Source organism: Nomascus leucogenys, chromosome 11 (assembly GCF_006542625.1).
Source record: "Nomascus leucogenys isolate Asia chromosome 11, Asia_NLE_v1, whole genome shotgun sequence".
Classification (NCBI taxonomy): domain Eukaryota; kingdom Metazoa; phylum Chordata; class Mammalia; order Primates; family Hylobatidae; genus Nomascus; species Nomascus leucogenys.
In genome coordinates, this window is record NC_044391.1 from 119,078,262 (window position 1) to 119,102,527 (window position 24,266).

General features: G+C 49.3%; 1 protein-coding gene and 1 pseudogene across 2 annotated transcripts in view; one reads left to right on the forward strand and one right to left on the reverse strand.

Annotated features, from left to right (window-relative positions):
- BDH1 (3-hydroxybutyrate dehydrogenase 1) overlaps positions 1-22,530 on the reverse strand; it is a 42,471-nt gene extending 19,941 nt beyond the window's left edge. The window contains exons 1-2 of one of the 2 annotated variants that reach the window (XM_030823067.1): positions 22,349-22,530; positions 12,945-13,070 (exon numbers count right to left, since the gene is read on the reverse strand). In XM_030823067.1, coding sequence (XP_030678927.1) covers positions 12,945-13,027 — 83 coding nt within the window. In that variant the 5' untranslated portion in view covers positions 13,028-13,070; positions 22,349-22,530. The remainder of the gene's footprint in view (positions 1-12,944; positions 13,071-22,348) is intronic. The other variant, XM_030823068.1, reaches the window with a different exon arrangement.
- LOC101179384 lies at positions 21,621-22,928 on the forward strand (annotated as a pseudogene).
- Positions 22,929-24,266: the final 1,338 nt, after the last annotated feature.

Below are 24,266 nucleotides of genomic sequence, written 5' to 3' on the forward strand. Positions count from 1 at the left end.
GAAGAGCCTTCCTGAGAGTAAACCCAATTTTGAAGCTGCTTTTGTTGGGCAGGCTCTGCTAAACCCTGGCCATGCAGTGTCCCACTCCAATAAAGTTCCATTTTCTGCTTTCCAAGATGACATAGATAGGTAATGTTTCAAGCTAATTCAAGTGTGAACTATCCTTGCAGTAGTATAGCTTTGTTAAAGCCTGCTGCAATTTCAATGTCTTAATCCCTAGTAGGCTAAGCTTCCTGATAGTTATTTCAATCATACTTTTTATTTTGAAATAATTGTAGATTCACATGCAATTAAGAAATAATACAGAAAGATGCCAGGTCTTACCTAATTTCCCCTAAGGGTAGCATCTTGCAAAACTGTATTACCATATCACAACCAGGATACTGACACCAATACAATAAAAATACAGAAATTTCCATCACCACAAGGATCCTTCATGTTACCCTTTTATAGCCACGCCGACTTTCTTCCCACCCCACTCCATCTTTAACCACAAATCTGTTCCCCGTCTCTATAATTTTAGCATTTCAAGAATGTTATGTAAATGGAATCATACAGTATGTATCCTTCAGGGGCTGGCTTTTTTCATTCAACATAATTCTCTGGAGATTCACCCAGATTGTTATGTATCAATAATTTGCTCCTTTTTATTCCTAGGTAGTGCTCCGTGACACAGGGGTATGACAATTTGCTTAACTATTTACTTACTGAAGGACAGCTCAGTTGTTTCCCGTTTGGGCATATTATGCATAAAGCTGCTTGAACATTCCTACACAGGTTTTTGCGCAAACGTTGAGTTTTCATTTCTCTTGGGTAGACGCCCAGGGGTGTAACTGCTGGGTCATATGGTAGTTGCAGGTTTAGTTTTTTAAGAAACTGACAAACTGTTTGTGAAAGTGGCTAAAGCATGCTACATCCCCAGTGGCAGTGTCTGAACGACCCAGTTTCCCCACACCCTTGCCAGCATTTGGTGGTGTCACTATTTTCTAGTTTAGCCATGCTGAAAACTGTATCATGATATTTCGCTGTGGTTTTAATCTGTATTTCCCTAATGGCTAATGATGTTGAACATCTTTTCATGTTTATTTGTCACCTGTCTCTGTCTGTTTGGGCTGCTATAACAAAATACCATAGACTGGGTGGCTTATAAACAACAGAATTGTATTCCTTACAGTTCCGGAAGCTGGGGAGTTGAAGTGCGAAGTGCCAGCAGACTGTGTTTGGTGAGGGCCCACTTTCTTCACGGACAGATGTCTTCTCACTGTAACCTCACATGGCAAAGGTCTCTTTTATAAAGATACTAATCCCACCCACGAGGGCTCCACCTTCATGACCTAATCACGTCCCAGGGCCCCTGCCTCCTAGTACCAATACCTTGGGGGTTAGGATTTCAACACAGGAATTTGAGGAGAACACAAACATTCAGACCACAGTGCCGTACGTTTGGTAAAATGCCTCTTCAAGTCTTTTGCCCATATTCTATTGAACTGTTTGTTCTTCTACCCCGTTGAATGCTGAGAATTCTTCAGATGTCCCAGCTGCTGGTCCTTGGTTGCATACGTGGTAAAAGCAACATTTTTCTCCCAGTCTATAACGTGCCTTTTTATCCTTGTAGCAGGGTCTAGTGCGGGGGCAAAAGTGTTTCACTTGCACTCGGAATCAGGAAACCAGGGGTTGTAACCCAGACTCTGCCACCAACCAACAACGTTGCTTGGAGAAATTACTTCTGCCTTCAGGATCTCAGTGTCCTCGTTTGCAATCACCCATGCACCACGTGGGACAACAGAGGAATTTTCAATGCCCAGTGTAGTTAGTGATAGAGCTAACCAGTGAAACCAGGGCTGAGACAGTCCAGAGTCTAAACTCTTAACCCCTAAATAAAGTCTAATATTTTCCTTTTATGGGGCATGCTTTTGGTGTCAAGTCTCAGAGCTCTTTGCCCCCAGAACCCAAAGATTTTCTTCTATGTTCTTTTCTAAAAGTTTTATAGCTTTGGCTGGGCACGGTGGCTCATGCCTGTAATCCCAGCGCTTTGGGAGGCTGAGGTGGGCGGATTGCTTGAGCTCAGGAGTTCGAGATCAGCCTGGGCAACATGGCGAAACCCCATCTCTACAAAAAATACGAAAATTAGTCAGGCGTGGTGGCTCATGCCTGTAAGTCCCAGCTACATGGAAGGCTGAGGCAGGAGGATCAACTGAGCCCAGGAGGCGGAGGTTGCAATGAGCTGAGATCGCGCCACTGCACTCCAGCCTGGGGGACAGGGGGAGACCCTCTCTCAAAAAAAAAAAAAGTTTTATAGTTTTATGTTTTACATCTTAAGTCTATGATCCATTAATTTTTGTATAAGACGTCAGACTTAGGTCTAAGTTTTGTGTCCATTTGCTCCAGCGCCATTTTTTGAAAACGTTATCTTTCCTCCGTTGAATTGCTTTTGCACTTTTGTCAAAAATTGGTTGGGCATATTTGGGTGGGCCTATTTCTGGATTTTCTATTCTGATTCATTGATATATGTGCTGCTACTTTATTTTTCTTCTTCAAAATTCTTTTAGCTATTCTATTTCCTTTGCCTTTCCATATAAATTTTAGAGTCATCTTGTCTTTATCTATAAAAAATATGACTGGGATTTTTATAGAAAGTGTGCTAAACCTGTATATCAATTTGGGGAAAGTTGGCATCTTTACTTTGTTGAGTCTTCCAATTCCTGAGTACAGTATGGGGTTTCCATTTACACAGATCTTTGATTTCTTTCATCAGTGTTGTGTCGTTTTCAGCATTTAAATCCTATACATGCAGCCGGGCATGGTGGGTCATGCCTGTAATCCCAGCACTTTGGGAGGCCAAGGTGGGTGGATCAACTGAGGTCAGGAGTTCGAGATCAGCCTGGCCAACATGGTGAAACCCTGACTCTGCTAAAAATACAAAAAACCAGCTGGGCGTGGTGCCGGGGTGCCTGTAATCCCAGCTCCTCGGGAGGCTGAGGCAGGAGAATCGCTTGAACCCAGGAGGCAGAGGTCAAAGTGAGCCAAGATCGTGCCATTGCACTGCAGCCTGGACAACAAGAGTGAAACTCCATCTCAAAACAACCCAACCAACCAAACAAAAACAAAACAAAAAACAAATCCTACACATGCTTTGTTATGTGTAACATGTTTGTTACATCTGTTTCTCTCTTTTTTTGAGCAACTACAAATGGTATTGTTTTATTTTATTTTATTTCATTTTTTGAGACAGGGTCTCACTCTGTTGCCTAGGCTGGAGTGCGGTAGCGTGATCTCGGCTCACTGCAACCTCCACCTGCCACACTCAAGCAATCTTCCCACCTCAGCCTCCCCAGTAGCTGGGACTACAAGCATGCACAATCAGGCTCAGCTAATTTTTGTATTTTTTGCAGAGACAGGGTCTAACCATGTTGCCCAGGCTGACCTTGAACTCCTGGACTCAAGTGATCCTCCCACCTCATCCTCCCAAAGTGCTGGGATTACAGGCACGAACTACCACATCCGGTCGAAATGGTATTGTTTTAAAATTTGATATCCATATGTTTATGGCTAGTATACGGAAATGCAATTGACTTTTGTGTGTTATCTTGTATCTTGTAACCCTGCTAAACTTACTTATTAGTTCTGGGAGTTTTTTGTGGATGCCTTGGGATCTTCTATAAAGACAATCAGGTAATCTGCAAATAGAGAGTCTTATTCCTTCTTTTCCAATCTATATGACTTTTATTTCCATTTCTTACCTTATTGCACTGGCTAGAAATTATAAACCTATGTTGGATAAGTGGTGAAAATTAATATCCTTGGTTTGTTCCCCATCCTAGGGTCAAAGCATTCAGTCTCACCCTTAAGTATGTTAGCTGAAGGCTTATGGTATATACCTTTCATCAAGTTCAGGAAATTCCCCCTCTATGTCTATTTTTCCTGAGATTTTTAAAATCATAAATATGTGCCAAATTTTGCATCTTCTGCATTGGTAGAGAGCATCACGTAAGTTTTCTTCTTTTAGTTCATTAATTTGGTGGATGAGACTAATTTTCAAATAATGAACCATCCTTATATCCCTGGAACAAACCCACTTGTTCTGTCTTACTGGGCTGGTCATTTGGCTAGAGAGAGCAAATTTTTGTTGGGGCTTTTTGCGTCTGAGCCTACTGGTATTTCTGGGTTGCCGGCTTCTTCAACTCCAAGTCTGGGACATAAGAAACAAAAAGAAAACCTAGAGAACTCATCACTGTGTCATATATTGGGTCCTGAGGTCCTTAGCTGGTCTGCCTTCTTCTCTCCGCCTTTTAAGAGGCTTTTTATATATTACATATTTACTAAATTATTTATAATTGATGTAATATCCAGGCTTTTTAGTTGTACTTGACAGAAAGAATAGAGAAAAGTACACCTACTCCATCTTCCCAGAAGCAGAGGTCCTGTTAATTTTTAAATGAATATTAACCCAGTAATGACAAGTGGAGGAGGTAGGGGTGAATGAGTAGGTGGTAACGGGGGAAAGGAGATGGGAGACAGACTTACCTTTTCTGTATACCATTTGATGCCATTCAAATTTTGTTTTTTGTTTTGTTTTGTTTTGTTTTTGAGACAGAGTTTCACTCTTGTTGCCCAGGCTGGAGTGCAGTGGCACGATCTCAGCTCACTGCAACCTCCGCCTCCTGGGTTCAAGCGATTCTCCTGCCTCAGCCTCCTGAGTAGCTGGGACTACAGGCTTGTGCCACCACACCTGGCCAATTTTTGTATTTTTAGTAGAGATGGGGTTTCACCATGTTGGCCACGCTGGTCTCGAACTCCTGACCTCAGGTGATCTTGCCTTGGCCTCCCAAAGTGCTGGGATTACAGGCATGAGCCACGGCGCCCGGCCTGCCATTCAAATTTTGTACCATGTAAATAGATTACCTATTCAACATATTAAGCTTTTAAAAAATTATTAAAATATGTTCTTAAAGAATGTTAAATTCACTAGACAGAAATGAGGGTTCACTAGGAAAACCTGCCAAGGTAACCCCCTGTCCTCTTGCACTGCCACAGAGGAGTCTGGATTTTAAGTCCTTGTGCATGGATGGTCTCAAGTAAGCAGGATAGTGTGGTCGGTACACCCAAAGCTCGCCAATGACTCCATCCAAAGAGCATCACTCTGTTTTCCCATGACCCCCAGTGTTGCTCTGCAGAAAGAATGAGAAGGTGGCATTGAAACCACCATTGCAAAACACTGAGACAGTGAAAGAGAGCTGACCTAACCAACTCCATCTTGCTTCTAAGCTCCAAGCCATCCTTGTGCATTCCTGACTGTGGGCTGAGCTAGCTTTGGGAGGAACTTACTTTATAGTTTATAGTTTTGTTTTATTTTTTTGAGATGGAGTTTCACTCTTGTCACCCAGGCTAGAGTGCAGTGGTACGATCTTGGCTCGCTGCAACCTCCGTCTCGTGGGTTCAAGCAATTCTCCTGCTTCAGCTTCCCAAGTGGTTGGGATTACAGGCACCCGCCACCACGCCCGGCTAATTTTTATATTTTCAGTAGAGACGGGGTTTCGCCATGTTGGCCAGGCTGGTCTCGAACTCCTGACCTCAGGTGATTTGCCCACCTCAGCCTCCCAAAGTGCTGGGATTACAGGTGTGAGCCACCGCGCCCAGCCGATAGTTTGTAGTTTAAAACAAAGATGGCAGCCCTTTCCCAAAACAAACCTCCTTCTTGCCTGGGGATTAGACTGTCTTTGTAGGACTAACAAATTAGGCACCAGATTACAAATTATAAACCATAATTTACAGTCATGCAACTGGAAGCTACAAGATTCTGACCCTCCCTGAACTGCTCCTAAGATCAGTGCTTGAGATATTTTGCAGTCCCTGCACTTGATGGATCAGCTGGCACCACCTAGATGGATAAACTGGCTCATCTGATCTTGTGGCCCCAACCCAGGAACTGACTCAGTGCAAGAGGACAGCTTCAATTTCCCATGATTTCCTCTCCGGCCCAACCAATGAACACTCTCTCACTGGCCTTCCCCCACCCACCAAATTATCCTTAAAAACTCTTGATTCCTGAATGTTTGGAGAGACTGATTTGAGTAATAATAAAACTCTGGTCTCTTGCACAGCCAGCTCTGCGTGAATTACTCTTTGTCTACTGCAATTCCTCTGTCTTGATAAACCGGTTCTGTCTAGGCAGCGAGCAAGGTGAATCCATTGGGCAGTTACATCCCTAGTGGAACTAGATGATTTGTTCCTGTCTCCTCAAGGGCCACACCCTTAGCACTTTTTTTTTTTTTAGACAGCGTCTCTCTCTTTCACCCAGACTGGAGTGCTGTGGCACAACCTCGGTTGACTGCAACCTCCGCCTCCCAGGTTCAAGCAATTCTCGTGCCTCTGGCTCCCAAGTAGCTGGAATTATAGGCATGTTCCACCACGCCCTGCTAATTTTTGTGTTTTTAGTAGAGATGGGGTTTCACCATGTTGGCCAGGCTGGTCTCGAACTCCTGGCCTCAAGTGATCCACCTGCCTCTGCCTCCCAAAGTGCTGGGATTACAGGTGTGAGCCACCGTGCCCAGCCTACCTGACATTTTTAAAAGTAACAAAAAGGTTGTGGCCAGGAGCGGTGGCTCACACCTGTAATCCCAGCACTTTGGGAGGCCGAGGCGGGCAGACACTTGAGGCCAGGAGTTCGAGACCAGCCTGGCCAACATGGTGAAACCCCATCTCTACTAAAAATACAAAAATTAGCAGGGCGTGGTGGCACACGCCTATAATCCCAGCTACTCAGGAGGCTGAGGCAGGAGAATCATTTGAGCCCAGGAAGCAGAGCTTGCAGTGAGCCAAGATTGTGCCACTGTATTCCAGCCTGGGCGAGAGCGAGACCTGTCTTAAAACAAAAACAAAACAAAAGAAAACAAGTAACAAAAAGGTCTAGGCAAGAGAGCTTATTTCAGATTGACTTGCTGCCCGTCTTTCTCTAAACTGTCTCTCCACTGTCAAATATATTCAGACCTGAACTTGACTGACTCTGGGTGTATTATACCAGGCTATACCATTCATACCCAACAGTCAGTGGTGCATTTCTACTCTTCCAGAGAGGAGAAGGTTCTATCTCGACTCACCTGCCCCCCCAGGGCAATACCCTGACAAGGTGGGTAAGGTGGGGCTATGAATATTCCTGGGCGGGCAGCTCCAGCTAGCATGAGATTGCCTCCTGAGCACTGCTGGACTTCTCGGCCTTTCCTTCTTGGCCACTGCTGGGATTGCCTCATCCTACTCTAATTCCTCTTCCCTCACTTTGCAGCTCTTACAGTCCCTGTGGGATCCCCATCTTGGGACTGCTTCTTAATTTGAAGGGGACTTGGGCCCAGGAAGACCTTACTGCCTCAGCTCTCAAAAGTTAGTTAACAAGCACTTGGGGAGCTTGTTAAAATGCAAACTCCCAGGCCCCTCTCGTTGACATTCTGATTCAGTAGGAAGGGGTGGCCCCAGAAATCCGCCTGTGTCATTCACCTCAGGGGATTCCCGTCCACCAGGTCCTGGGGGAAGAACTGGTTCATCTAGAGCCACAGCAGTTCTTCTCTGGGCCCGTTTATTAGAATCACTTGGAAATGTGATCATGGTTGTGTGGTTATGTTATTAAAACGAGTTCTTATCATTTAGAGATAAATATTAAAATATTTGCAAATGAAATACCACGTCCAGGAATTGCTTCGAAAAATAATCTAGTATGAGGGGGAGAGGAAAATGGAGACGTAGCTGAAACAAGATTGGCCATGCGCTGATAATTATGGAAACCCAGGTGACAGGTACACCAGGGATCAATACTCAGCTTTCTACTTTTGCATATGTTTGAGATTCTCCATAGAATGATTTTTTTTTCTTTTTAATCACAGGGAAGTTCTTGAAAGTATTCCTTTGCCTAGCCTCACTCCTGACCCGGGGATGAGGCACAGATACTGTTTCCCTCACTGTTCTCTGGGTGATCCTAACCCACAACCAAAGTTCAATACCACAGCCCTACAGGAAAAGAAAAACAAAGACCTATCCCCAGGGGGTTCCCCTGTGGAGCCCCTTGAATACCAAAGCCCCAGTATCCCTGTGAACAGCTGGAGGCCACGGCCCAGCTGAGCTGTGACAGACACTGCTCTTTGCCTGCCAGCATCCGTTCTTCTCATCTGCCTCACTAACAAGAGTCTGGATTTTGTTCGGGGGGGACAGCAGTGCGCCCAACGCTTTCCAGATCACCCCCCACCTAGTGGTCACGTGACCTGCCTCTGGCCAATAGGCTGCAAGCGGAGGTCGACCACGATTGCCGTTTCGCTTTCCCGATGCAGGGGCGTTGCTTCTTCCCGCCTGGACTGAGCCTGGAGGTGGAGGGCTATCACAGCATCCTGGGATCCTGAGCTGCCTTCAGAACAACACCGCAGAAAAAAACAAGGAGCCTGGGCTCCCCACAGCCACAATGGCCCTGGACTTCTAGGGGTTCCTGCTACTCTTAGCGTGAGGCAATCCCAGTTCATACACTGGTCTCCTAGGGCTAAGAATGCCCATGAGGCGTTAGGCCCAAAACACATAAAATAGTGTGTATTTCCCTGGAGGGTCTCCTCTGCCCAGGAGGGTCCTGCAGTAACAGCAAGCTGCTGGCCAACCAAGCCGCTAACACCAACAGCTATGCCGGTGTCAGCCTCTCGGGAGGCACAAGTTAAGCTCAAGATGGTTAACACGCTTTCTTTCTTTCTTTTTTTTTTTTTTTTGAGACAGAGTTTTCCTCTTGTCGCCCAGGCTGGAGTGCAATGGCTCTATCTCGGCTCACTGCAACCTCTTCCTCCCGGGTTCAAGCGATTCTCCCGCCTCAGCCTCCCAAGTAGCTGGGATTACAGGCATGCGCCACCACGCCCGGCTAATTTTGTATTTTTATTAGAGACGGGGTTTCTCCATGTTGGACAGGCTGGTCTCAAACTCCCGACGTCAGGTGCTCCGCCCGCCTCAGCCTCCCAAAGTGCTGGGATTACAGGCGTGAGCCGCCGCGCCCCACCGGTCAACACACTTTCGGAAGGGAGAACCCAAAGGGGTGGCTGTGAGATTCAGAAGACGAGAGCTTCCTGATTTTTGCCCTAACCCAGGAACAGAATAAGAGAGGGAGGAAGAGGTGCAGTCTGGCACCTCCCCAAGGCCCTGTGGAAGAGCCTGCTGTCCTCAGAGCCCTGGCCGTCCCGGCCGCATTTGAGATCACCCCCTATGATGGCCAGGGCGTTCATTCTGGCTTCTTCTCTATCTTACCAGTCTGTGTGTCTGTGCCTTTTATTGTCCCCATCAGGAATCAGCAACAATAACCAGTAACCCAGCTTTCTGCTGAGAGGAGCCATGAGTCCATTTGAATCTAACAAGACGGGGCTTAGGAGGAACATACATCAGTGGCACAGGTGCAGTTCGGGAGAAATATGGCCTCACGGCAGCATTTGTAAAAAAAATTTAGCCTGTTTGACCATGAATCACGTACGTGATGTGGCGGCCAAAAGAAGCCATGTGAGCCTAGGCTGGACAGGAAAGAAACTAGGATAGGGGAGGCAAGAGCCCTTCTCCACTCTGCCCGGGTCAGGCCACCCCAGGAGCACTATGTGCTGCACCTGGCCTGGCAGAGTTGAGCACTGGTGACCACAGCCCAGGAGGCGGGGTCCCAGATGTGAGGAAGGCACCTGCCCCAGGGATGCCAGTCTTCTGGCAAAGCCAGAAATCTGAGAAATCTGAAATCGGAGGGCCATGGGGAGCCAGTGAGCACAGCAGGTTGTCAGGTGTTGGGGTTGGGGGCCTTGTCCAGCCACTCCTGGGAAGGTTTTCATCTGGATGGAGCCACGTGTACTGGGTGATGCCTGCTCTGGGCATGTCAACAGTGGTGGGTGTTTTGTTCAGGCATCACATCTTAAGAAGGAACACAGGCAAAGTGCAGATCATTCAGGGGGGAGACCTGGATGATAGTGGGGAAACCATGAGAGATAAACAAGGAAAAACCATGTGGGTGGAATAAGAGTAGGCAAGTGGGTGGGTATTGAGGTGGCACAGTGCCCCTGGGGAGAAGGGAATAACTCATTCAGTGTGAATGCAGGGGCAGACCCAAGAACAAGGAGTGGCATTAACAGGAGAAAAGATTTCTCCTCAGTAAGGAGATGTCCAAACACAGGAGGCCTGCTATGAGAGCTACGAACCTGTCCATCGCTGGACATATCCAAAGAGAGGCGATAAGGTCACTTGGTCAGGATGCTATCAGCAAGATTCACTCACGGGTGGAGGCTGGAGTATGAGGCCCTTTCAAACCGAGACTCAAGCAAAACGACCCGGCCAAAGTTTTCCCTCTGAGGGACTGTGGGACCCTAGGCATGGCGATTACCCACCATGCCAGCCTCCTTCTGTGCCTGGGTCCCCCTCCACGCTGCCCACGCCTTCACCCTACGACACTGACTCTACTCTGACAGCTCTGCAGCTGCCCACCCACCGCCCAGGCCCCTCAACCTCACCAAGTTACTTCTCAGTCCATCCAGAAGATTCCGAATTCCCTTTGACAACCTTTCTTTCCCCTCAAGTGAGCCAGGAGCTTGACTAATGCCTCACTTTCCTTACATTTGAGAACAAAACTTCTGTAAAAGTATTTTAACTTCCTGTGGGAATATCTTCTCCTCTCTAAAAAAACTCCAGAAATCTCTAAAAGCCATATTGGAGACAGATCTTGCCGTTTTTATGAATCACTCACTGAAAAAACAATTGCAGCAAGTCACCTTCTTTAAAAAGCCCTTCAACAAAGCCGAGCTCCGTCCCCGCTCTGATGGCAGGAGTCTCGTACGTCCCTGCTCTGATGGCAGGGGCCTCCTCCGTCCCCGCTCTGATGGCAGGGGCCCCCTCCGTCCCCGCTCTGATGGCAGGGGCCCCCTCCGTCCCCGCTCTGATGGCAGGGGCCTCCTGCCGCCTGTGCCAATGGGGCATTCTAAACTCTTCTCACGTGGGGTCCTCAGGTAGGTGGAGCCCCAGCTCCAAGCCACGCCTCTGTATCTCTTAGAAATAAATTCAAGCAAATGCTGCTAAAAGCTGGGCCGGGCGCGGTGAATCCCAGCACTTTGGGAGGCCAAGGCAGGCGGATCACTTGAAGTCAGGAGATCAAGACCAGCCTGGCCAACATGGCAAAACCCCATCTCTACTAAAAATACAAAGAATTAGCCGGGTGTGGTGGCACGTGACTGTAGTCCCAGCTACTTGGGAGGCTGAGGCAGGAGAATTGCTTGAACCCGGGAGGCAGAGGTTGCTCTGAGCCAAGAGGTTGCCACATTGCCTGGGCAACAGAGTCTCAGTCTAAATGCATGTTCTTCTAAACATATTATTGTTATAGAAATATCAGTGTTCTAGCTCCTGGGACTTTGGAATTTAACCTAATCTTCAATTTCACTCCCCTCAAATATAACAGAAAGAAAAAGGCATTTCTTGTTTTTTCCTTGCTCAGACTGCAAAAGAGTAAAATGTGGCAGCAGAGCCCACTGAATCCCCTGGGAAAAGGCAATTCCAGAAGCTCTCAAAGAAGAACAGCTGCTTGTCTAATTTGTACTTATATAATCCTTCCTCGAAATCACACAAACGATTCAGTGAAGTCTTGGGACATTTCAGTTAACTGATTTCATGCATAAAGTTTTAAAAGAGCAGTTATCCAGGTGGCTAAAGTAATGAGCCACATAAAATAATGTACCTCCTGGCACGATAGGCTGAGAAAAGCACCGCTTCACTGCCGCGGGCGTCTTGCCACACAAACCCAAACTGAGAGACATTGTACAACATAACCAGCCAGGGTGTCAAGGTCGTGAGCGAAAAAGACTGAAGACCTGTCCCCAGTAGGAAGAAAGTAAAAACACGTGACACCTCCATGCCACGTGGGATTCGGGATTCGATCCGGGACCAGAAAAAAGTCCATCAGCAGCCGCTTGGCGACACTGGAATAAGGTCTGTAGACTAGTTAATAGTATTCTATCAATGGTAATTTCCTGATTCTGATCATTGCAGTATGGTTTTGCAAGATGTTAACATTTAGGGAAGTTAGCTGAAGGGGATCCAGAAACCCTTTCCAACGATTTTTGCAACTTTTGTATAAGTCTAAAGTTATTTCAAAATAAAAAGGGTTTTTAAAATTTTTTTTTTTTGAGACGGAGTCTTGCTCTGTCGCCCAGGCTGGAGTGCAGTGGCGCAATCTCGGCTCACTGCAACCTCCGCCTCCCGGGTTCACGCCATTCTCCTGCCTCAGCCTCTCCGAGTAGCTGGGACTACAGGTGCCCGCCACCACGCCCGGCTAATTTTTTGTATTTTTTAGTAGAGACAGGGTTTCACCGTGGTCTCGATCTCCTGACCTCGTGATCCGCCCGCCTCAGCCTCCCAAAGTGCTGGGATTACAAGTGTGAGCCACAAAAAAGGGTTTTTTAAGAAGTGGTTATGGCCGGGCACAGTGGCTCATGCCTGTAATCCTAGCACTTTGGGAGGCCGAGGTGGGTAGATCACCTGAGGTCAGGAGTTCAAGACCAGCCTGGCCAACCTGGTGAAACCCCGTCTCTACTAAAAATATAAAAATTAGCTGGGCATGGTGGCAGGTGCCTGTAATCCCAGCTACTCAGGAGGCTGAGGTGGGAGAATCGCTTGAACGCAGGAGGCGGAGGTGGCAGTGAGCCAAGATCACGCCACTGCACTCCAGCCTGGCAACAGAGAGAGACTCCATCAAAAAGAAAAAAAAAAAGCGGTTATGAAAGATATTCCTTTTTGCCCTGTGTGCCCTGGGAAATGTCTTCCCAGGACACCTCTGAGTTTCCTCTGCTGGGAGACATAGGTACTCAGAGGCATCTCTGAGAATCAGGCCTCATCACCGCCTACACCATCCATGTGTGAAAAGCTCTGCCTGCTCAGAAAGTGTCCCCTCAAGGCCACCTCCACCTCTAGTTGCTTACCTTGCTCCATTTTCTCTATCACAGGCACTTAGGGTTTTTCCTGGGAGCCGTGACAGGGGTCTGGAGAGGCGGGTGGCCAGCATGGTAGCAACAGGTGTTAGAATGGCCCAGTTCCTCCCGGTGATTCTGAAACACAAACGCACCCTCAGCATTACTTTGTTGCCTTCCGGGCTTTAATCAGGAGCAGTCATGTTTCTCTCAGGTTGTGAAAGTCAAACTAGGCTGCATCTGTTCCACCCAGCTCCAGTCCTGGTACCACCAGGCAGTCCACTCTGGTTCCTCTCTCAAGCTGCACCCTCACGATGGAAAGAGCCAGGGTGCCTGGAAGCCTGGGTTCTGGCTCTAGCTGTGCCACCAAACGCACTGGGCAACCCTGGGCAAGTCATCACCCACTCATAACGTGAGCAGGTTGGCCCAGATCAGTGATCCTCAAACCTGCCAACCGCTGGGAGACTTGGGGACCTAACCCCTCAGGGATTCTGACTCGGTAAGTCCTATTCCTCTAACCTGCTGAAACACCCACCTGTGGTGCCCCAGGGCATCAGCCTCCATTCCTGAGGCGCCCACCTACCCCTGCAGGCAGCTTGTCCTCATGCCACATAGCATCTGACTCGGCTGCCCACCTCTTTCCCCCATCCCAACAAACAAGGGGGCTCTGGCTCTGAGGCTGAATTAATCAGTAATTCATTATAGCATAGAGTTTGGAGCTGCCAAATAAGAGACTCTTGTAATTAACTAACACACACACACACACACACACACACACACACACACACACACACCCCTCCCCGCTCCCTCCCCATCTGAGGTTAAAGCAACCTTATTGCAACAAGAATCTCTTGGTAACACCTTAAGGCTACTAGGCACCGCGACTCTTTAGCATTATTGACCGCTGATCAGCACGGGTGTGCGTTGCCCTCCTGTTCTGTTAATAGTGATTCCTCCAGGCCTAAGGGAAGGAAGGCGGGCTGGTAAATGGGTTCCAGCCTCTCCTTTGCCTACCTGGCTGTAGTCTGTCATACTGTTCCCGGTAACAAGGTACTGCCTGGGAGGCTCCTCCCCTGCCTGTTTGCTGCCACCCCAAACCTTACTGATAACCAGCCACCTGGGCCCAGAGCTCAGCAATGTTAACTGAGCAACCACTGCCATGCACTCTACTGGAAGCAGGTGGAGACATTTAATCTGTTTAATCCTCAGGAAAGGAAAGCAGGCAGAAATCCCTCTGGTGTTACCTTTCCAGAACTACAGGACACTCTCGCTTGTACTCCTGCCCCTATTTGCCACACCGCACTCTCAGCACAGCAGCCCAAGAAACCTTTTTAACAGCGGTCAACCTATGCGACGTCCGTGTTTAAAGCCAACTTTCCATGCCCGCGGGGGCTGGCCTCTCCCTCCCTGGAGGCCCCTAGCTCACTGGGCCACCCTCCTCTTTGCTCACTGCGCCGTAGCCAGCACCGACTCCGAGAACTCCGTGCCTCTGTGAGGGTGTTCCTGCCTCAGAGTACTGGCTCCTGCTCTGCTCTCATCCCGGAGGCTGAGCCCCTGACTCCCTCACTAAAGTGGCTCCCATTCAATACACAGGTTGCTCTCTGTAAGATCACTCTCCTAGCAGCTACCTTAATTCAAAACTACCATGTTTATTTACCTTATCTTCTTCTACTAGATCCTAAGCTCAGTGACACAGGAACCCTGTCCACCTGGTTCACCACCAAATCCTCAGTGCCTAGAACGAGCCTGACGCAAAGGAGGCGCTCTGAGTCCCTGGGGAGTGGACGGGAGCTGAGTGGGCTCCCGCAGGGCAGTCTGGGGGTGGAAAGTCGGCCTGTGGCCACAAAAGAAGTTTCCATGGAAAGCTCCTTGCAGAGAGCAGCAGAATGGAGCCCAGACTGGCTTTTTATGGTTTTATGGAAGGCACAGGCCCGTGTTGGCTCAGACTTTTAAATGAGGCACCCCCTCCTGCCAACTAAGTACTGACCAGCTGGCTAAGCACATACATCTCTACCTCCTCCTTCCAAGACCCGGGACCAGAGCCTGAGGTCACCATCACTGGGAGACTTCCCACTCAGTCATCTATAATTAAAGTCCTTTCCACCCCTTAGCTCAATGCCTGTGGCAGAGAATGCTTTAATCTGATCTCCAAATAGACAGCTGCTTTCCATTTTGTTTTCCTTGAAGTCAGCAATATCTAAAAGTACTAAAGTCAAAATAGTTAAAAGTGCATAAAAACTCAGTCCCTTGGCCGGGCGCGGTGGCTCACGCCTGTAATCCCAGCACTTTGGGAGGCTGAGGCGGGTGGATCACCTGAGGTCATGAGTTTGAGACCAGCCTGGCTAACATGGTGAAACCCTGTCTCTACTAAAAATACAAAAAATAGCCAGGTGTGGTGGCGGGCGCCCATAGTCCCAGCTACTCGGGGGCAGGAGAATCGCTTGAACCCAGGAGGCGGAGGTTGCAGTGAGCTGAGATCACGCCACTGCACTCCAGCCTGGGTGACAGAGCAAGGCTCCGTCTCAAAAAACAAACAAACAAACAAACAAAAAACTCAGGCCCTTGAACAATGCACTGTTCTCAATGTAGTCTGTTGCACGCGTGTTTCTGAAACATGCAGCTATTTCCACTGCAGGGCTCCCAAAGATTCTTCAGGGTTGCTGTCTGCCATCTTCATGTTTTGTGCCAGGCCTTATTCTCTGTAAATATTAAGTTCTCAAACTTCACACACCACTTTCTTGCCTTCTAGTTTGGGAACAGAAATGGCTGTGGGAGGCGGGTGCTCAGTCTCCTCAGCCTTGAAAGTCAAGTAATTAGTTGCCCTGAGGTGACTGAGCACAGGGGGCTTGACTCCCAGGGACCAAACTCATAAGATACTGTCACAACATCAAGATGCTCACATATCAACCTGGAATCTTGGAGACATTTTTAAATGCTAGAAACACTTGGGCCTTCTCTCAAGGGCCCTCTCCACTGTCAAGGTATAACACATGGAAAGCACTCCTACTCCAGAAGAAAAGAAAACGGTGTGCGCATCCTTCCTCACTGCTGGGCTCGCTGTGTCCCATTCTGACATGACCATCTTGCAGAGGTCATAGCTGTGGGCTTTCCTGTGAGGCAGCAGCAAGGGCTCCCCTCAAAGGGGCAGGCATTCCCAGCACTAACATTCTCAGCAGAGGCAGGGCATCTGCAGCAAAGCAGCTCACAGGAGGCAGGAAAGAGAACTCAGGTGTTTCTGGACATGAAGCCTACATGGGCCCTTGGCACTCCCAAGTGGGAGGCAAAGGTCCTGCCCCCGAGGAGGGCAAGCTGGGTTTAGGCAGGGAAACATCCAGGGCAGAGACCCCACACTGAAGAGCTTCAGACCAGCAAGTTTGTGTCGGCTTCCCAAATCCCACAACTGGCGGCCTACCTAACCATGTTCTACTTGGCTGATTTGTTTGGCCAGCCTGCTGTTTTAAAAAGCAGTGTAACTAGGCAGCTAAGCTATGCTTGAACTCAATACAAACAGTTTGTACTTACTATGTTAAAACTATCCATATCATCTTTGTTAATTGCCTGGACACTATGGGCATTTGAGTTTTGAGATTCCTGACTATATATATATATGCACCGTAATCAAAGAACTATTTTATATATATATGGCCTTTCCTCTTCCGAACATTTCGTAGAGTCTTGCTTGAAAGTTCCAGCCCAGCTCAGCTATACGTGGGAGCTTCCTTGAGGTCACGCAAACGGGAAACCTGACAAGTTTTCAAGCCCTTATTCAAAAAGACACCTAACATTCCTTAGAGAAGTAACCATTCTCAAACAAAAGTCAGAAATAATTACATAGGAACATCAAGTGATACAGTAGACAGTGTTCTCACCACCACTGTATCATACATGCAGAGATGACACTCACAGAGCTTGTTTCACAGGGACCTTCAATAAAAGCCACGGGTCTAACATTAGGCACACCCAGTGCAGACACCTTGATTGTCCTGAGAGACACTCCAGTCACCAGATTAGGCTTGGGTGGTGACCAGTTCTCCTCCGATAACACACCACAAACGCTCTGCAGTGACTACCTTTCGGGGGTCTGTCCTGCTCACCTGATGCCCCCTCCTCTCAGACCTGCCCCTCCCCCATAGGATTTGGCCTCTGCAGCTGCAGAGACTATGTTTTGGTCAAGGAGGACTAAGCCAGGAAGAGACACCAGACCCAAGGTGAACCCGCTGTTCTGTCCCCTGGCACCGTGAGAGAATGGGAACCATGCTCTGTGGCGCAGGGCCATGCAATGGGGCTGCTGGAGGACGGCAGCTATACTCCACTGGGCCCTGAAGCCACAGAGAGAGGGAGAAAGCCAATCTGCAGGAGGTGGGGGGGATAAGATGCTCATGCAGAAAGCAGCAGGGGTGGAGGTGGAGGGAGGGAGAAAAGCAACAGCAGCAGCAGCTGCCGCCATCCTGCCCCCCAGCTCCGGAAGCCATGCTGGGCCTTTACAGCCTCTGTGTAATTTAAGCAAAGCTCAAAGTTTCTGCCACTTGCCGCCAAATCAATAGTAGCTAAAACATACCGAAGGCAGAACATTATTATTTTTAACTTTTTATTTTTGTGGGTACATCGTAGTTGTATATATTTATGGGGTACTATTTTGATATAGGCATACAATGTGTAATAATCACCTCAGTGAAAATGGAGTATCCACCCCCTCAAGCATTTCTCCTTTGTGTTACAAACAATCCAATTATACTCTTAGTTATTTTTATATGTGCAATTAAATTATCATTGACTATAGTCACTCTGTTATGCTAGCAAATACTAGTTCTTATTCATTCTTTTTAACTTTTTTGTACCCATTGACCATCCCATCTTCTCCCCACTGCGCAGACCCTCACTACCTGTCCCAGCCTCTGCTAACCATCATTCTACTACATCTCCATGAGTTCAATTGTTTTAATTTTTAGCTCCTATAAATAGGTGAGAACATGTGAGGTTTATCTTTCTGTGCCTGGCTTATTTCACTTAACATAGTGACCTCCAGTTCCGTCCATGTTGTTGCAAATGACAGATCTCATTCTTTTTTCTGGCTGCATAGTACTCCATTGTGTAGATGGACCACATTTTCTTTATCCATTTATCTGTTGATGGACAGTTAGATTGCTTCCAAATCTTAGCTATTGTAAAAAGTGCTGGAACCAACATGGGAGTGCAGATATCTCTTCAATATACTGATTTCCTTCCTTTTGGGTATATACCCAGCAGTGGTACTGCGGGATCGTATGGTAGCTCTATTTTTTGTTTCTGGAGGAACCTCCAAACTGTTCTCTGTAGTGGTTGTACTAATTCACATTCCCACCAACAGCGTATGAGGTGTATTAATTCTCAGTTTTGACCCCTATTCTGAGAATGCCTCACTTATAATGACCTTATAACGACACTGGAACATGTGCTTCCCCCATTCCACTCCTCTTCTGTCCTTCCCCAAGACAAAGTGTTACCCGAGCTGTCAAAACTGCCATAATTACAACGGCCAGATCAAGCGGGCATTCTTTCGCTAGGAGAACAGGGCTTGCCTACCACATTAAAGGCAGGCCACTAAACAACGGAGTCTCGGGACTCTGTTCTTGGTCTGTTCTCAGCACCATGACGAGCACTCATAGCTTTAAATATGGTTCACATGCCGCCAACTCCCGAAGGTTGATCTCCAACCCAACCTTCTCCCCTGAACTCAGACAACTGCGCATCCAATGTCTCCACTTGAATGTTTACTAGGTATCTCCAATGTAACCTGTCCAAAACTGAGCCTGTGCTATTGTCCCGCAGGCCTGTTCCTCTAAATCTTCCTCATTCTTGACTCCTCTTTCCTGCACACTCCACAGCCCAGTGCTCGGCAAGTCCTATCAATGCACCTTCACGTATATCTAGGATCCTCCGCTACCAGCCTAGTCCAAGCCTTCATCCCCTCTTGCCTGGATTATTGCAATAGCCTCCCAACTAGACTCTCCGCTTCCACTGTGGTTCCTCCAGATTCTGGTCAACACAGCCTGCAGGACCTTGCGGAACATAAATCAGATCATGTCACGCCTCACCAAACTCCTGCCAGAGTAAAAGCCGAATCTAGAGTTTGCCTACAAGGCCCTCCATGTTCTGGGTCTCCATCGTCTCTCTGACCTCATTCCTACCTGGTTCACTGTACTTTGGTCACAGTGGCTTTCTTGCTGTCTTTGGAACATGGCAAGCCACCTCCTGCTTTAGGGCCTTTGTCCTTACTGTTGCCTCTACCTAGAACACTCTTCCCCCAATAGCCACAGTCCTTTACTGAAATGTTTACTAAGACATTATCTGGCCACCCCATCTATCCCACCCCAACCCTGACTATCCCCCTTCTCTGCTTCCATTTTTTCCTCCTCCTTGGCACTTCATTACATTATAGCATTCTACATGTTGTACATATTTATCTTGTTTGTTGTTGTTCAGTCTCATTAGAATATAAGCTCTTTGAGAACAGGAATTTTTGTGTGTTTTGTTCACTGTTGTATCTCCAACATTTACAACAGTGCCCTGTACACAACAGACACACAGTATTGATTGATTGATTCATTGAGATGGAATCTCGTTCTGTCACCCAGGCTGGAGTGCAGGGTTGCAATCTTGGCTCACTGCAACCTCTACCTCCCGGGTTCAAGCAATCCTCCTGCCTCAGCCTCCCAAGTAGCTGGGGTTACAAGCATGCACCACCATGCCTGGCTAATTTTTGTATTTTTAGTAGAGACAGAGTTTCACCATGTTGGCCAGGCTGGTCTCAAACTCCTAACCTCAAATGATCTGCCCACCTCGGCCTCCCAAACTGCTGAGATTACAGGTGTGTGCCACCACGCCTGGCTGGCACATAATTAAATGAATTAAGAGAGTTTTGGCTGGGTGTGGTGGCTCATACCTGTAATCCCAGCACTTTGGGAGGTCAAGGTGGGCAGATTACGAGGTCAAGAGATCGAGACCATCCTGGCCAACATGGTGAAACCCCGTCTCTACTAAAAATACAAAAATTAGCTGGGTGTGGTGGCGCTTGCCTGTAGTCCCAGCTACTCAGGAGGCTGAGGCAGAAGAAATGCTTGAACCCAGGAGGTGGAGGTTGCAGTGAGCCGAGATCACACCACTGCACTCCAGCCTGGCAACAGAGCAAGACTCTCAAAAAAAAAAAAAAAAGAGTTTTAAGAAGAGGAGTGCCATTATCAGACTTACATTTTTAAAAAGATAACTCTCATTGGGTTAATAATAAGTTGAGGATGGACTAGAGCAGAAGCAGGGAGACCAGTTAGGATCTGTGGCAGTAATCCAGAGCCACCATGTGCAGTCACGAGGGTTGTATATTGCAGCACTCCAGTGAGATGTGAAAACGCGTTCCTTAGAAATGTACGCCAGCCTTGGTGAAAACCATGGAAGTGATTACAATTGGCAAGTCTGGCTTAATATTGAAGGTAGAGTCCACTACCATTTACCAACAGATTGAGTGTAGGATATGAAAGAAGGAAGAATCAAACCATTTCCAAGACATTCGGTCTAGGTGTAAAAAATGACAGCAGTGCAAATGATTAAGGAGCCTTTGTATTCACAAGTGCTTACTGCATTTCAAACCCGAGTACACAAGCTGAGCCCCCGAGTCCTCACCTGGCTCCTCCAAACCGTATCTCCAACTATACTTTTTTCCTCTACTCATTAAACCATTTGCTACACCATCCCTCAGCAAGCCCTGTACTTTCCAATTTCCGAGCCTTGCTCATCCTATACCACGCTGACTGCATCTGACCAAGTCCTAGCTGGTTCAAATAACTCTCCCAACCTGCCTTTTCTAATCCCCTAATTCAAAAATCTTTCGCCCAATCTCCTCCCTTCTGTGCCTCTGTAACAGCACCTACCTAACCAGGGTCGTATTGGAGGGATTTCTGTTTATAAACATTCACAAGCCCCCATCCTACCACCAATCCCCACCGGGACTGTGAGCGCCCTACAGGCAAGACCCAAATGTTGAATCACTTTCTTCTTGCTCCTCCAAATATTTATTGTGTGGTGCCTGACAGGAAGCAGAGGCTCTGTAAATGTGTACTGAGTGAATATGAAAGCTTCACAAATTTCAAGGGTCAGCTTCCTTGCCGGCCAGGGATATAGATGCCCTATGCAGAGCCCGGCTCCAACGCCTCTTATAGAAAGAAGGACATTGACCAGGACATTTGCAGCGTCACAAAAGATCCTGTGAGCGCAAGGCCTGCAGGCGGCCCTCCATAATGAAATATGTGCTGCTGCAACCCCTCAAAGTAGGAACTGCAGGGTGACTCTGCATCAGCTGACTACAGGCAGATTTCCAGGATGACTGGCTGGAAAAGAAAAAAAAAAACGCGGAGTTCGACGCCGCGCGCAGCACCAAACCCTTCCCCAGAAGGGCGCAGCCTGGAAGCGGCCGCGCGCAGGACGCACGCCCAAGGCGCCTGGGCCGCTTGGGACCGATTCGAGCGCTCAAACCCACAGGGTATCTATCAGGCGCGCGCCAGCACGTAAGCAGAGCGCGAGAACGCCCGAGACGGCGGCGCAGCCAATCCCAGAGCCGCGCTCCCCAACGGCCGGCCGGAGGGCGGGGAGACAGGGGGCTCGGCCAGGACCGCGCCTCCCATTGGTTGAGACGGCACCGCCCAGCCAGAGCCCCTTTGTCCTCGCGCGGGTGCGCCTCCTGGGCGCCCAACCTGGCCAGTCACCACTCTGGCATCCCCAGCCTGTCCCCGCGGCTCCTCCTCCTTCCCCGGCCCTGTGGCCTGCCTGCTGCCCAGCATTCTTCCCCGGGGCGCTGTGGCGCGGAGGGAGCACTCCCCAAACCCCGGGAACAGAGCCTTGCGGAGGACCCGGGAGGAGGAGGAGGGACGCGGACAGGACTGGGAGATTCGGTCGGGAAGGGGACACGGCCTAGAGCCCGGGGCTAGAAGGCAGGACACCTGGCTTCGGTCTGGGCTCGGCCTTTAACTACGACGTGACCTTGAGGACGGTTCCTTCCCTTCGTGGGGCCTGGGTCCCCTTCAGTAAGATGCGCCGGCAGGAAACGATGAGTCGTTTCACCTGGGAGCTGCAGGGCCGCGTGTTTAACCCAAGGCCCCCTCCTGCCTGGCACATTATTCCGAATAATAAATGCCAGATCATGCTGCCGGAGACGCCGACAGAGAAGCCGAGAGGGAGGCGAGTGAGGACCCCCTGGGGTCTGGGCGCGATCGGCCCATCCTACCCTTACCCCGCTGCGGCCGCAGGGCTCGGCCTGTAGGGCGCGAGCCCCCCTTCCCCACCCGTATCCCGGCTTCCGAGCTAAAGGAACACGTGAGGCCGAACCAAGCCGAGTAGAGGGCGCCGGGGCATCCCGCCCGAGCTGCAGAGACGCGGACCCCTCCTCTTACCCACAACCAAATGGGCAGGGGGCTCCGCTGCAGAGGGCTCGCCGAGGCGCTCGCCTTCACCCGGCGCCGCGCAGGTGCCCGCGCTCCTGCGGGGAGAGCCGAGTGGGGGCGCTGCCGCAGGGTCTTTCTGGAAGCCCCTCCACCAGCACCGCCGCGGCCTGCCGCCTCCGCCACCGGGACGCGCCGACACTCGGGCTCGCTGGGGCTACGCTGGGCGGGGCTCACGGCGGCGTGGCTGTGGGGGGGCCGCCGAGCCGCCTCCTCCGCCCTGGGCGCCCGGCTGGCCCTTCTCCCGCCCAAGATGCCCTGATCGTTAGGCTCCCAGTGCGGCCGGCTCGCCCCTAAGCCGGGCGCCAGATCCCCCGCCGCCTTCTCGCTCCCCGACCGCTGGGCGGGGGCGAGGGCCAGGGAGGTGGAGCCAGGTGCGGAAAGGGTCTCAGCCTCGGGGGCTGAGGCGGCGGGGGGGGGGGGGGTGTGGGTGAAGGGGCCGCTCCCCGAAGTGAGGAAAACTCCGGTGAGGAAGATGCTCTTTCCAGGTCCTGTGCGTGTTGCTGTCTTTAGAGCCCATTAGGGTTGGTTGGTTTTTAAATTTATTTTGATCAGATGAAATTTATTTAAAGGCCAGGGGCGGTGGCTCACGCCTGTAATTCCAGCACTTTGGGAGGCTGAGGCAGGTGGATCACTTGAGGTCAGGAGTTCGAGACCAGCCTGGCCAACATGGTGAAAACCCGTCTCTACTAAAAATACAAAAGTTAGCAGGGCGTGGTGACGCACACCTGTAATCCCAGCTACTCCGGAGGCTGAGGCAGGAGAATCGCTTGAACCCAGGAGGCGGAGGTTCCAGTGAGCTGAGATTGCACCATTACACTCTAGCCTGGGCGACAGAGGGCTCCGTCTCACAAAAACAAAAACAAAAAAATTAAAGAATTGCTCCTCAGGGTCTTTAAAAATAAATTAAGAATAGCAGTTTCCCAGAGTTTTAATAATAGAACAACGGAGGGCCATCGGCCACAGATAAGGGTTTCCTCCCAACCCCGCCCCACCGCGCCATCGCCCTGCGCCAGCACACCTCAGTTTCCAGGATGAGAAACAGGCTGAGGAGAGAAGATACCAGGACACATTAGTGGCGGAGCCATGTGAAAGGAAAATAAATCTTGGGGCCCCCAAATCACTAAGCTAAAGGGGAAAGTCAAGCTGGGAACTGCTTAGGGCCAGCCTGCCCCCATTCTATTCAAAATCACCCTCTGCTCACTGAGATAAATGCATATCTGATTTCCCCCTTTGGAGAGGCTTATCAGAAACTCAAAAGAATGCGACCATTTGTCTCTTATCTACCTATAACCTGGGGGCACCCTCCTCAATTCGAGTGGTCCCACCTTTCCAGACTGAACCAATGTTCATCTTACTTATGTTGATTGATGTCTCATGTCTCCCTAAAATGTATAAAACCAAGCTGTGTCCCAACCACCTTAGGCACATGTCAGGACCTCCTGAGGCCGTCTCTCTTGCGTGCATTCTTAACTTTGGGAAAATAAACTTCCTAAATTGATCTGGCTCAGATTTTGGGGGTTCACAACTATGTTTAGGTAAAGTAAAGAGAAGGAATGAATAGAATGAAGAGAATGAATGAAACTCACAAATACAGGAAGATGAAAACAGGAGGAGGGAAGTACTGGCCTGATGAAGATTTAAAGAAAACTGTAGACCGGGTGCGGTGGCTCATGCCTGTATTCCCAGCACTGTAGGAGGCTGAGGCGGGTGGATCACTTTAGGCCAGGAGTTCGAGACCAGCCTGGCCAATGTGGTGACACCCTGCCCCTTGTAGTGGCACATGCCTGTAATCCCAGCTACCTGGGAGGCTGAGGCAGAAGAATTGCTTGAGCCTGGGAGGCAGAGGTTGCAGTGAGCTGAGATGGTG